This window comes from Pipistrellus kuhlii, unplaced genomic scaffold (genome assembly GCF_014108245.1).
Source record: "Pipistrellus kuhlii isolate mPipKuh1 unplaced genomic scaffold, mPipKuh1.p scaffold_m20_p_7, whole genome shotgun sequence".
Lineage (NCBI taxonomy): Eukaryota > Metazoa > Chordata > Mammalia > Chiroptera > Vespertilionidae > Pipistrellus > Pipistrellus kuhlii.
The window spans coordinates 25,965,021-25,979,605 of NW_023425573.1; the positions used below are offsets into that span (position 1 = coordinate 25,965,021).

At 49.9% G+C, this 14,585-nt stretch overlaps 1 protein-coding gene and 1 long non-coding RNA gene across 2 annotated transcripts; both read left to right on the forward strand.

The window, feature by feature from the left end:
* Window positions 1-3,177: 3,177 nt before the first annotated feature.
* LOC118708969 (intestinal-type alkaline phosphatase) lies at window positions 3,178-6,480 on the forward strand. The gene is made up of 10 exons (XM_036420621.2): window positions 3,178-3,536; window positions 3,629-3,744; window positions 3,916-4,090; window positions 4,176-4,348; window positions 4,736-4,870; window positions 4,964-5,036; window positions 5,159-5,293; window positions 5,377-5,568; window positions 5,790-5,906; window positions 6,000-6,480. Exons 1-10 carry the CDS (start codon window positions 3,263-3,265, stop codon window positions 6,287-6,289), a joined length of 1,680 nt encoding a protein of 559 aa, XP_036276514.1. The 5' UTR covers window positions 3,178-3,262; the 3' UTR covers window positions 6,290-6,480.
* A 4,483-nt stretch (window positions 6,481-10,963) lies between these two features.
* LOC118708979 lies at window positions 10,964-11,880 on the forward strand. The gene is made up of 2 exons (XR_004984790.2): window positions 10,964-11,511; window positions 11,749-11,880. It is a non-coding gene; the product is annotated as an uncharacterized LOC118708979 (long non-coding RNA).
* Window positions 11,881-14,585: the final 2,705 nt, after the last annotated feature.

The following is a 14,585-nucleotide window of genomic DNA, read 5'->3' on the forward strand; positions in this document are numbered from 1 at the left end:
GAGAAAAGGTCAAGAAGTTGAAACCACATGACCATGGATATGCTAGGGGAGGAAAGGCCACGCTGGTGGTGAGGTCACACCCTACAGCTATCCGCTGCTGGGCGCCTGTAGCTTTCTGCCCTGGTGACCTTCTGCACCTGGCCCATCACACTGACTCTGCTCGTGTCTGTCTGTCACAGCTCTGTGGGCCTGGGAGCAGAGTCGTGCTCTTTAAACAGCCTTGGAGTTCACCCTGCAAAAACCCAAATATTGGGACACAAATAAGGATATTTAGGCTCCGATAAGTCCTCACGGAGAAAAACCAGTTTAAAACATGTGCCGGAGAACCACAGTGTGATGCTCAGGTCAGAAAATGAGGCTCAAGAAATGTTCGAACCAGGTACCTTTCTATGTTTTTGTACAAACACATTTTGTACAAACACGGAGAAAGTCACCGCTCAGTGAAAAGAATGTAAGCAGGGCTTGGGCTGGGCGGGACAGGCTTGTTGGCAGCCCTCTCCTTCCGGATTCCCAGCTGTGATAAGGTTGTGTCAGCCCTTGGGATGTTGCCTCCTGCTTTCAGGGACACAGAGGAGAGTCAGGCCTCATCCTGCTCCTGCTGCCTCCCAGGTGACTGCAGTTGGAAACAGTCACTAGGTCACCATGGAATATCACGGGGCGGCCTGTCCTGGGCCCCAGCACACCTTTGGCTATTATGGATAGTGCTGTTATGAATATGGGGGTGCAATGATGTCTTGAAGAGCCTGCTTTCGGTCCTTTTGGGTTCATCCCAAAGGTAGGCTTGTTGGGTGGGAGGAATGCTTCTGAACCCTCGTGATCAGAGGAGAGCAGACTCATGCCTGTGCCCAAGCCCCAGTCCAACGGGGCAAACAGCATGCACCGGGCACGGCCCCACCCCCTGCCCTCTGAAGGCACACCTCTTACCCGACAGGGTGCCTGGCCCAAGCAGGTCTGCCTACGGCGACAGGCAGTGTGTGGGTTCTTAAATCCATGCAAGAAAAATTCGCAACACAAGACCAGGTGAATTTTAGAGGACGTTTATTAAAGCTGGGAACAATGAAACAAGGAAGGGCTAGGGCAGTGGTCGGCAAACTCATTAGTCAACAGAGCCAAATATCAACAGTTACAATGATTGAAATTGCTTTGGAGAGCCTAATTTTTAAAACTTAAACTTCTTCTAACACCACTTCTTCAAAATAGGCTCGCCCAGGCCGTGGTATTTTGTGAGAGAGCCACACTCAAGGGGCCGAAGAGCCTCATGTGGCTCGAGAGCCGCAGTTTGCCGACCACAGGGCTAGGGAAATGAGCCTAGGCTGGGCTACTTTGGCTCCCTAAGAAGTCAGAGAAAAGGGGGCCTTGGAGATTTTGCTGGGACGAACTGCCATGGCCCACTGTTGTCCTGGCTGTAAGCCTCCTGGGGTTCCTGAGCGTTTGGGAGACTCATGCCTTGGAGAAAGAGGTCTGGGAGGCCAAGCGTGCTCCTTAGCCAGGCCGGACCTTTGTTTCCAGGGGATTGTAAAGGCTGCGCCTTTAGGAGAGGGCTTAGGGGAGGATGTAAATAGAATATTCGAGAACATTTTAGTCGATGGACCAAAATGAGATTGATCCCTTTCACAGAGAGGATCCTAGCGTGTGGTTGGCAAACACACTAATTGGATTTCTGCTACTCGTCTCCTGAATAGGGTGGTTTAAGCTATTTACCCTCTGGCTGGGGAGGAGAAGTGCAAACACTTAGAGAAGATAGGATTTACTGGATGGCAACAAACTGCTGCTTAACTTAAGGTGACCAGATTTTAACAGTGGTAAAGAGGGACACCATTGACTCTGGGGGGGAGGGGCATTTCTTGATTAAAAATTTGGTCTATATGGAGCAACAAAAATTTTCATAGAACGCAAAAATAGTATTATAATATATTTTTTTTAATTCAACATAAGTACAATTTACAAATATAATAAATAAAAAATTATGTGTAGTATTTTATTCTTTGTCATATTTCTCATTTGATTTTTTTTTTTTTTTGGTAGATTGCTGTCGTTTAAAAGGTCATGAAAATTTTCACAAGAATTGGTTAAATTATATTTCACACATAAAATGGCTTTCAAAGTCTCAACACTTAATTGTGATTTTTCTGATCTCCACACTTTATTTACCGTAGAAAAAAATGCGTTCAGTCGCAGCATTAGTTCCTGGTAAGGACAGCGTGTATTCCACAATTCTAACAACTGATCAACAATGCGAACTTTGATAAGCAGTTCCCAATAATCAGTTCTCAACAATTATTTAAAAAAAAAGTTTAACATTATAAAATTAACAAAAATAATATAAAGCTCATATCCTGGGTAAATAGCTACATGGCCACCGAAAACCATATACTATTCCCTTTCCATTCTCCTGCCATTTCCTAGCTTGTCATGCATTCTTTCCAAAAATCGGGACTTTTTTAAAATGCTGCGGGGTGTGGGACAAATTGTTAAAAATCAGCACTGTCCCGCCAAAAGCGGGACATCTGGTCACCTTAAACTCTCTGTCTCAGTCTGCCCATCCCCTTTACCTGGCTCATAGGCCTGTCTCTCACACACACACCACAAGGCTGGCCCAGCGCAGGGTAATTGGACACACGTACCAGGTCCCCACTGCTGTCACCACCAGCCACCCTTTTCCAGCGAACAAGACTGGGCCCCAGATCTTGGACGCACCCAGTAGACCAGTGCCTGTTCACCTGCCCAGGCCAAGCCTGGTGAAAGGCCACCTGGGTGGCAGGATGACATCAGGAAGCCAAACCAGGACCCGTGCAAGCCCTGTGCTTGCACCCCACCTCCCTCAGCACTCAGAACCAAGCCTGGGCCCGACTTGCTTAAGGAAATACGGAACAGATGAGGTGAACAAAGGAGTGACGGGTGCCCAGGACTGCAGGAGCAGAGGTTAGGGGGAGCCCAATCAGGACCCCTAAAATGCTCCTCACCCAGAGGGCACCTACCTCTTAGCCCCACCCTACCCTGGGGAGACACCTTTTGCAGGACCCCCTGCCCCAAGGCTGTTACACCCTACCAACGGGAGGGGCTGTCTCAGGGTGGCTGCCTGGGGCACTGGGAGGGACCTGAAGCCTTTATAAACCAGGGATGGAGGCCTCCCCTGATTAAGCCCCAAGAGCTTGCCTTGCTGCTCCTGCCCTGGTGGCTCAGTCTTCTCCAGGTTCCTGCCTCACCAGGTCCCGGCCTCTCTGCAGTCCCAGCTCCTTCGCTGGCCCACCATCCCGCAGGCATGCAGGAAGCCGACGTGCTGCAGCTGCTGCTGCTGCTCCTGGGCCTGGGGATGCAGCGGTCCCACGGAGCCGTTCCTGGTAAGGGGCCCCTCCCAGCGGGCCCACACATGGGGCGCTCCCCCAAGGCAGACCTGACCGCCCTCTCCCCTCGGCCAGCTGAGGAGGAAGACCCAGCCTTCTGGAACCGCCAGGCAGCCCAGGCCCTGGACGCCGCCAAGAAGCTGCAGCCCATGCAAAGCGCCGCCAAGAACCTCATTCTCTTCCTGGGGGACGGTGAGTGTGCACGGCACGTCCGTTCCCAGAGCCTCAGTCCCGGTACCTGGGCTGCCTGCGGACACAGACCTCACAGGGTTTCTCTCCTTCAGGGATGGGGGTGTCCACGGTGACAGCAGCTCGGATCCTAAAGGGGCAGATGAGTGGCAAGCTGGGACCTGAGACCCCCCTGGCCATGGACAAGTTCCCGTACATGGCTCTGGCCAAGGTAAGGGCTGGGTGGCCTCAGGATGCTCCACACCACAGGGGTGGGTGGGCCTAGGGAGCCTGGTAGGAGGGAAGGTCCAGGAGGGGTGGGGCCTGAGTTAGGGACCCGGGGCCTGGTCATGATCTGGGTGTCTGTCCCAGAGAGGAGTTGAGGGTGTCCCTGTCCCCCCAGACATACAACGTGGACAGACTTGTACCAGACAGTGCAGGCACGGCTACAGCCTTCCTGTGTGGTGTCAAGACCAACTTCCGGACCATCGGTGTGAGTGCCGCGGCCCGGTATAACCAGTGCAACACCACACGTGGCAACGAGGTCATCTCCGTGATGAGCCGGGCCAAGAAAGCAGGTGGGCTGGGGGCCGGCCTAGTGGGCAGGGGTGGGGCCCAGAGCGCACAGTGGGCTCACCCTGACCGGACCTCCCTCCCCCTCAGGGAAGTCAGTGGGGGTGGTGACCACAACGAGGGTGCAGCACGCCACGCCAGCCGGCGCCTACGCGCACACGGTGAATCGCAACTGGTACTCGGACGCAGACATGCCTGCCCAGGCGCTGAAGGACGGCTGTCAGGACATTGCCACTCAGCTCATCTCCAACGTGGACATTGATGTGGGTCATGGGGCAGAGGGGGTTGGTCCCACGCTGGTCACAGTCCCAGGCAACCCACAGCCTGAGCCCTGAGCCCTGGGGCCTGGGGCAGGGGCCTGGGGCTGGAGCCTGGGACCTGGGACCTGGAGCTGGGGCTGGGGCAGGGGCTGGGGCAGGGGCTGGGGCTGGGGCTGGGGCTGGAGCTGGGGCTGGGGCTGGGGCCTGGGGCCTGGGGCCTGGGGCCTGGGGCTGGGGCCTGGCAGTGTCTCTGGGCACATGGGATGGTGGTGTAAAGGTTCAGGCAAGCCAGGCCTTCGATGGAGGCGGAGGGGACCTGGAGATTGCTTGTTCAGGGGGCAAAGGGCCAGGCAGGCCCCAAGCTCACCTGCCCTCCTGCTCTGGCTCCAGGTGATCCTGGGTGGAGGCCGCAAGTACATGTTTCCCAAGGGCACCCCAGACCCTGAGTACCCTGGTGACGCCTCACATCAAGGAACCAGGGCGGACATGCGGAACCTGGTTCAGGAGTGGCTGGCCAAGCACGAGGTGATGGGGCTGTGGGTGCAGGGGACAGCAGGGGCGAGGGCAGGGCTGCTGGTGGGAGAGCCGTGGGCTGAGGCCCGCTTCTGTCCCTGCCAGGGCGCCCAGTACGTGTGGAACCGAACAGCGCTCCTCCAGGCGTCCCAGAACCACTCCGTGACACACCTCATGGGTAATGACTGCTCCTCCCCGCCTGCCCATCCCGCCTCCCCGCCCCCCGTGGGTCCCTGGACACGCATGTGTGCGCGGACCTCACTCCACAGCGTGTCCGTCACCCCGTGCCCTTCCCCACAGGCCTGTTTGAGCCGGGGGACATGAAGTATGAGGCCCAACGAGACAGCAAGCAGGACCCGAGCCTGAAGGAGATGACAGAGGCCGCCTTGCGCCTGCTGAGCAGGAACCCCCGGGGCTTCTACCTCTTGGTGGAGGGTGAGTGCGTGGCCCCTCCCTGAGCAGAGGGAGGTCAGGGTTCAGGGCGGGTTCCCCACCGCCCACCCACGGTCTCTCTGCAGGGGGCCGCATTGACCATGGTCACCATGCGGGGAAAGCCTACTTCGCACTGACCGAGACCATCAGTTTTGATGACGCCATTCACAGCGCCAGCCAGCTCACCAGCGAGAAGGACACACTGACCCTTGTCACCGCCGACCACTCTCACGTCTTCACTTTCGGAGGCTATCCCCTGCGTGGCAGCTCCATTTTCGGTAGGTTTGAGGGAGGGAGTGGCAGGCGCGGCTTCCTCAATTAGGAGGAAGGAAACGCTGTGAGCCTCAGTTTGCTCATCTGTCAAATGGGGTCATAATAGCCAGACCTTGCAGGGTCTTGTGTGGATTGTCACTGAATAAGCAAGCAGTGCTGGGGCCTAGCCCACAGGGGGCGCTGCAGAGCTGTGTTGGTGACATCACATGTCCAATCCTCCCTGCAGGGCTGGCTCCTGAGATAGCGACAGATGGCAAGGCCTACACCTCCATCCTTTATGGCAACGGCCCCGGCTTCGCGATCAGCAGGGGCTCCCGGTCAGATGTTGATGAAAGCCAGACCAGTGAGTGCACCAGTGGGTGGGCAGGCAGGGGGAACCCATGGGGGGGGGGGGGGGGCAGTGCCCACCATACCTGATTCCCCGTTATCTGTCCAGATGACCCCAACTACAAGCAGCAGGCGGCCGTGCCCCTGTGGAGCGAGACCCACGCTGGCGAGGACGTGGCGGTGTTCGCGCGTGGCCCGCAGGCGCACCTGGTGCGCGGGGTGCAGGAGCAGAGCATGGTGGCGCACGTCATGGCCTTCGCCGCCTGCCTGGAGCCCTACACCGCCTGCGGCCTGACGCCGCCTGCTGAGCCGTCAGCAGGCCCCTCAGCAGGCCCTTCACTGACTTTGCTGGCTGGGGCCCTGCTGCTGCTGCTGCTGCTGAGGGCCGTTAAGCCCTGATCGCCCCACCCCTCACCCCTAACCCTGGGGCCCATCTCCCCCAGGGGCCCTTCGCCAATTCTGGGCCACTTACTGCCAGTACGGAATCTCCCCCTCATCACCCCCAAGCTTCCCAGGGCCTGGCCTTTACCCTGCGGTGCACACCGCCCCCTCTCAGCCACCTGGGCACCCTGGAGGCTGTGGTGGTGGCTTCCTGAAGCTCTCCAGGCTCGCCCAGCTGCTCTGGGCTCCCGGCCCCCGACCTTGACTGCAAGGAGGTTTTGTAGCCCCATGGGACCCGGGGACTCTGGCACATGGGGTGATGGCACGTGGGGAGGAAGGGGGTGTCCAGGAGAGGGACAGCTTCCTGTCACCCTACAACCTGTCCTATGGCTACTTCCTGGCCCACAGGCCACTGCAGCCAGTACACCGGTGCCTTTGACATAAAGCCCTGGGCTTCCTCATCTAGGGGCCCAGTGGTACCATTTCACAGGAGATGAGGAATTTGTCCCCGTCACCTCACAATGCCCATCCTGGCTGAGAGCTCCAAGGAACAGCCCTTGGCCCACCCTGAGGCCATGTGGCACTAGACATATTTTGTAAACGGGATTCTGAAACCTCTATTCTGGGAGGGACTCATAAAACTACAATGTAATGCCAGTTCTGATATGTTCTTTTCTCTTTAAAAAAAAAAATTATTTATTTTATTTTTTAATTTTTAAATAAATCTTTATTGTTCAGATTATTACAAATGTGTTTCTCTCCCTCCCCTGATATGTTCTTGAAAGAAAAATTAGTATGTGGGGGTACAGAGTGAGTCAGAGGGAAACAACTCGGATGAGGTCAGGGAGCAGAAAGGGACTCCCTGAGGAGCAGACAGGTGCCCAAGAGCACTTCAGCAAAGCTAGCAAGGGCCCTGTGGCAGCAAGTGACTTTGAGTCAAAGTTGTGGGTTGGATAGGGATAAGGAGGAATGGGAAAAGAGCTCAAACTTCATCCAGAGTGTGGCTTTGAGCAGGGACATAACATGACTTTTTTGAAAATATCAACCTGGCATATGTGGGGAGGGACCAAGATGGTGGCATGGGTAAATGTACTCTTCTTCCCACGACCACATCAAAATACAACTAAGCCCTAGCCAGTCTTGCTCAGTGGATAGAGCATAGGCCTGCAGACCAAAGGGCCTCGATTCCGGGTTTGATTCCGGTCAAGGGCACATACCTCGGTTGCAGGCTCCTTCCTGGTCCAGATCCTGGTCTGGGCTCGTGTAAAAGGCAACCAATTGGGTTTCTCTCACAGATATTTCTATCTTTCCCCTCTCTCTCACTCTGAAAACGATGGGGAAATATCCTCAGGTGAGGATTAAAAAACAAAACAAAACAAAAAAAACCACTAAAGTAACAGAACAACCATCATTCAGAAATGCCTGAAATCTGAATAAGGTCACATCACACAAGGGAATTAAGGACGAAAGCATGTTGAGATGGAAAGGAGGGGCAGAAGTGCAGACTGGGCTAGTCTAGACCCTTGCGTGGTGTTTTTTTGTTGTATTTTAATTCAGATGGATATCTTGGCTGTGAGGGCCTCCTACGAGGAGCATGGGGTCCCATTCCCGTGGCAGATCCCTCAGCCCAGGCTTCCAGTATTGGAAAGAGTCCCCATAATTTCAGGCTATAAAAACCAGCAGTGATTGTAACTGACACAGAGGCTTCTGGAGACCAGACAGTTCTTAAAGGGCCAGCACACAGGCTTACTCAGACTCACTCCCTCTGAGCTCCAGTGCTGGGCAGCAGCTTGAAAGGATCCAGACATACATGTAACCTGGAAGGAACTAAATTGTCTGGCATCAGGGCAAGACCTCGGGGGTGGGCAGCTTTCTCCCAGACAAAAGTGCTCACAGAGGTCATTGTTCCCATGCTGAAACCTCTCCCTGACACAGCTGAATGGCAGGAGCCATATCTGAGCCTCCAACCTGGCCCACTGTTTGCCCTGCCCTGGTGATACCCTGAGATTCTACCTTGCCCAATTTGCAGCACCACTCAAATCATTTGCAGCAGCTTTTCCCTATGAATAGCCTGTCCTGGCTCAGGCTTCACACTTTCCTAAATCCCTCAACAAGTAGCAGCTGGACCCAGTGAGTCCCATACCTCTTAATAAGTGGCCTCAGGCCTGACATTAGCAGCAGCCTGTGTTGGATCGCAGTTTGGCCTCTCCTGGCACCAGGAGCCATCTGCAGATCACTCTGTTGCTTGTGTGGGTAGTCCCAAGCTGGGCACAGGCAATGATTGTATCTCCCAGGAGGCCCAGAGCCAGTGCAACTGGTGGGCAGCTTCAGACCATACACATCTATGAGTGACACACTCAAGGGGTAGACTTGAGCACCAAAGCCCCATTGAAGCAAGTCCTACTCCATAGGGGTGTCTTCTGCACAACAGCTCTTCCGCTGTTGGTTCTCACAGCCAGTTGGCCTGAGGTCAATTCCTCCTAGTGACACCAACAGCAATTAAGGTTCAACTACAACAAGACAGCGCACACAGTCCACCCAGGGGTGCACCTAGAGTGCCCAGCTCAGGTGATTGGGGAGGCTGAGCCACTGGACCCTACAGGACACCTACTACACAAGGCCACTCTACCAATTCCAGGAGACATAGCAGCTCTACCTAATACATAGAAGCAAACACAGGGAGGCAGCCAAAATGCAAAGCCAAAGAAAAATGTCACAGATGAAAGACCAGAAAAAGAATCTGGAGAAAAAGACCTAAATGGAATGGAAGCAAGCAGACTAATGGATATAGAGTTCAAAATAATGATTATAATGAGAGCTTCAAGGGACTCAGTGAGACTTTCAAGGATCTTAATGAGAATTTCAAAGACTTGAAAAAGGTCCAGTCAGAAATGAAGGATACACTAATTAAAATGAAGAATAATTTACAGGGAATCAACATTAGAGTAGAGGATGCTGAAAATGAAATCAATGATTTGGAATATGAGGAAGCAAAAACACATAATAAGAGCAAAAAGAAAAAAGAATCCAAAAATATGAAGCTAGTATAAGGAGCTTTTGGGACAATTCACATTATGGAGTACCAGAAGGAGAAAAGAGAGAAAGATATTGAAAACCTTGCCAAAACTGGTTTGGCTCAGTGGATAAGAGTATCAGCCTGCAGAAAGGTCCCAGGTTTGATTCCAGTCAAGGGCATGTACCTGGGTTGCAGGCACATCCCCAGTGGGAGGTGTGCAGGGGGCAGCTGATCAATGTTTCTCTTTCATTGATGTTTCTAACTCTCTATCTCTCTCCCTTCCTCTCTGTAAAAAATCAATAAAATATATTTATTGAAAACCTGTTTGAAGAAATAAAGACAGGAAACTTCCCCTATCTGGTGAAAGAAATAGACTTGCTAGTCTATGTAGCACAGAGAGTCCCAAACAAGAGAATCCAAAGATGCCCACACCAAGACACATCATAATTACAATTACAAAGGTTAAAGACAAAGAGAGACTCTTAAAAGCAGCAAGTTAAAAGCAGTTAATTACCTACAAGGGAGTGCCCATATGACTGTCAGCTGATTGCTCAACAGAAACTTTGCAGGCCAGAAGGGCATGGCAAGAAATATTCAAAGTGATGAAAATCAAGGACTTACAACCAAGATTACTCTATCCAGCAAAGCTATAATTTAGAATTGAAGGTCAGAGAAAGAGCTTCCCAGACAAGGACAAGCTAAAGGAGTTCATTACTGCCAAACCAGTATTACATGAAATATTAAAGTATTGTCAAGAAGAAGAAATGAAAAATATAAACAATAAATGGCAATAAATGCAAATCTATCAATAGTTGAATCTAATAATCAAAATAAATGAACAAGAAATCTAGTGAACAAAATAAACTGATGAATAAAATAGAACCAGAGGCATGGACACATGAGACAGACTGACGAATCTCGAGGAAAGGTATGAGAGGATGTGGGAAGAGATTAACCAAAGAACTTATAGGCATATATGCATAACCATGGACACAGACAATATGGTGGTAAAGGTCTGGGTTGGGGTGGGAACTGGGTGAAGAGGGACAATGGGGCCAAGTGGGATATCTTTAATCTATAATATTCTCAACAATAAAGTGTATCCTATAGAATAAAAAGGTAATATGCAAATTGACCATCACTCCAACATAAAAGATGGCCAGAAGGGAGGGACAGTTGGGGGCAATCGGGCCAGCAGGGGAGGGCAGATAGGGTGACCAGGCTGGCAAGGGAGTGAAGTTAGGGGCAATTGAGTTGTCAGGTGAGGGGAGTTGGGGAGGACCAGACCAGTAGGGGAGGACAGTTAGGGGCAATTGGGCTGGCAGGGAAGCAGTTAGGCATTGATCAGGCTGGCAGGCAAAAATGGTTAGAGGAAATAAGGCAGGCAGGCAGATGAGTGGTTGGGAGCCAGCAGTTCTGGATTGGATTGTGAGAGGGATATTTGACTGACTGGTTAGGCCTGATCAGGCCTAAACGGTCAGTCTGACATCCCTCGAGGGGTCCCAGATTAGAAAAAGTGCAGGCTGGGCTGTGGGACACATACCCCTGTGCATGAATTTCGTGCACCAGGCCTCTGGTATATACATATATGAAATCCTGGCTACCCTGGGGAGTCTATATTCTGTTTGTTTGTTTTTTGTTGGAGGGAGAAGGGCAGAAGCAGAAGATAGGAACCCTGAGGGGAAATGTGGACACAAACCTTCTGACCTCCATCCCAGGGTCAACATTCTGGGTGAACCCACTCCAGTACAGCTACACTCACTGAGTGTCTAACCCACCCAAAGGGAACATTTAAAAGAAGCCCAGAAAGGTGAAATCAACCCTATTTCCCAATGCACGTTAACAGAATTACACATTTATTTATCCATTGACAAAGGTGCAGAAAACCACTTGGCTCTGACTGGGAATACTAAGATGAGAGAGCATGCTTCCTCATTCACTGCCATCCTGACTAACACTCACATCACCTAAAAGCCTGGGTGTCAGGGCCGTTGAGTCCAATCCTGGGTTTTGGTGGCTGTCACAAGCATGGGAGCACGATGGGAGAGGGCATCGTCCGCTGGGCTCACTGAGCGCCTCATCACCGGGAACTCTGTGCACAGGGTGTGCAAAGGGCTGTGTTAGAACCCAGCAGCTGTCTGTCTTCCCTTTGTCCGTCAGTGGATCTGACCCACCAGTGGGGAGGTGCCACATGTTTGCTTCATCAATGGACTCAGAACACAAGGTAACCCGACTTAGATGGTTTGGCTCAGTGGACAGGGCATCAGTGTGCAGACTGAAGAGTCCGGGTTTGATTCCAGTCAAGGGCAAATGCCAGGACTGGGGGCTTTATTCCCAGTGCAAGAGGCACTCAATCAATGATTCTCTCTCATCATTGATGTTTCTATCTCTCCCTCTTCTTTCCTCTCTGAAATCAATAAGAATATATTTAAAAAAACAAACACAAAACAACAACAACAAGGTAGCCCTACATTTTAAAACTCTACAGATTTTAGAAATAGGTTATTTTAGAATCAGTGTTGATGGCCACACAACTTCAAACATTCTAAAGGACATTGACCTGTGCACTTTAAAAGGGTGAATTTTATGGTATGTATTTATTTAGAGAGAAGAAAGGAGAGAGAGGGAGAGAAATGTCAATTTGTTGTTCCACTTATTTATGCATTCATTGAATGATTCTTGTATGTGCCCCGACAAATCAACCCTACAATCTTGGCATATTGGGACAATGCCCTAACCAACTTAATTACTTGACCAGGACTATTGAAATTTTTTATAATACTTTCTGCTTCCAAGTTATTTCCATGTGTAGGTATGAGGGGGTGTATCGCCAAACACATTGTTGTCCGCAAGATCAGGTGTCCATGGGAATATTCCTAACCTCTGTTTGGTTGTCTTTACCTTGAAGGGGCAGACACAGGGGAAGTGTGTTTTTTAAGGTTTTTACTGGGGGCCTAAAACTGACAGCTCTTGTCACTCAAGACTTGTCAGCACCTTGGTCTTGAGTTAGGAGGGAAGTTAGAGAGAGGAGGAGGAAAACTCACAAGAGCCCTTTTCCATACTTTGCCATCAAGATGACTCGTTCTTGGTTATCTGGGGAGTTTTCATGCTCACAGCCAATCTTGTAACTGTGAGCAGGACACCTCACTGGCTGGGCTCTGCTCACCCTGAAGCTGCTGCCGTAGAAAAATCCAAGGATTTCTAACATGGGCCTGTGGCCATAAATCAGTCTGAAGAATGCATTGATGATTAACACTTTGGTTGGGCAGTGAGTCATACAGGGCTCAAAAGACTCATTCCTAGGAAATCTCAGTATCGCCCTCTTGTAGAAATGGTGGGTTATTGAGGATGGGGCAATTCTGTAACTATGGGATGTGAACTGAGGCCAAATTTTCCCCAAAGGAATGGGCAGGTAAACGGAAGGCAGTCAGATTGTATGGCCTTCATTGAGAAAAAAACTGAATCATTTCCACCAATCATTTCTATCATGGTCCTAGGTTTTTAGTCTCTCTCATTTTTCTGAATTTTGCATCTAGTGTAACATTTACATAAGTCATAGAGTATTAACAATTATCTTTTACTATAATCATAAACGGTTGAACTGTATAGAAAAAAAGAATAAGTACAGTGGAAACTCATTTCTTTAAGAATTCATTTCTCAACCTTACAACCTTTTCATGCTGATACCTATATGATCAGTCACACACCTCTTAGGTGACAAATAGGAGAAAATGTGTAAATATGAGTCAGTTTACCACTGTAAAAATCTCAGGACAATATGCTTTGAATATTTCTGTGTGTATTTTTTTTCTTTTGTTGCTGCTTATAATTTTTGTTACATTTTCATTTTTTACCATACATTTCCTTTCCTTTTTTGTTAAATTTTCATTTACAGTTCATGTCCTTTTTGTTTTTAAAGTGCTTATTTGCAGATGAAGTAGTATAGTAGAAAATAACAAAGGTTAAAACAGGGAATCATTAGGAGGTCTGGAACAGATCAATTCAATTTACATTATTCCTAATGGGGATAAAGAATTTGGTTTTTGAACAGCCTTCCAGAACAAATTAAGTTCGAGAAACGAAGTTCTACTGTATATTATAATATTACTAGAGGTCCAGTGCATGACATTCGTGCACTGGGGGTCCCTCAGCCTGGCCTGTGCCCTCTCATAGTCCAGGACTCCTTGGGGGATGTCCACCTGTCAGCTTAGGCCTGAGGGAATCGGGCCTAAGCCAGCAGTCAGATATTCTCCTCGTAATCTGGGGCTCTCGCAGTCTGGGACCTCTCACTTCTTACCACCCGCCTGCAGCGGAGGCGGGAGAGGCTCCTGCCAGCACTGCTGCTTTCACCAGCTGTAAGCCTGGCTTCTGGCTGAGCATCACTCCCCCTATGGGAGCACACTGACCATCAGGGGGCGGCTCCTACATTGAGCATCTGCCCCCTGCTGGTCAGTGCGATCCACTCACCATTCTGTTGATTGGCATATTAGGGTTTTATTATATAGGATTAGTAGACAGGTAAAGACAATCAAAGAAAATGGATTTTGAGTTCAAGGTCTGGAGATTCACAGACCTTGTTAATGTCTTGGGATCGCTGTCTGCCTCTGTTGTCAGCAGTGTCTCATCCTAGAGGAGTCTGATGTCTGTTTTAGGTGCAGGCAAGTGGACATCTGACAGGGGCAGAATCTTTTTTAGATGAGAAATGTGAATCCATGAGTTAACTCCTTTAAATTAAGTTGCACACGGATTTGTTAGTAACACCTGATTTGGTCTTTTCTAATGAGATTGGAGAGAGTCTTTGATATCTCTTTCAATAGACAAAATCTGCTGATTGTAAGCCATGGTCTTTGAAGTCTGCGTTACTGGAAGTGAACTCTGAAATGAATAATCTACTAATTTATTGATTTCTTAAAACAGAGTCTTTTATTAGCAGAGAGCAAAGAACATTCTTGGGTCCAGATAATTTGATTGCTTACTGCTGTTTGTTTAGCTGCTGCATCAGCTAAATGGTTTCTTTTTGTTTGCTGGTAGCTTTAGAATGTCCAGGAATCTTGATTATTTCCAGTTGTCTTGATTGCTGTATGTGATCTAATAATTCTTCAACCTGTTTTCCATTCCTTATAGACAACCCCTACAGAAGTTGAGAAGACTGTTGCTTCCATAACTTTCTAAAGTCATGAGCTACACCAAAGGCACAGTGATTGTCAGTGTAAATACTTACTACTTGGTGTTTGGCCAACTGACAAGCTTCAATTAAAGCAATTTAATTTATGTCTTTTTATTGATTTCAGAGATGAA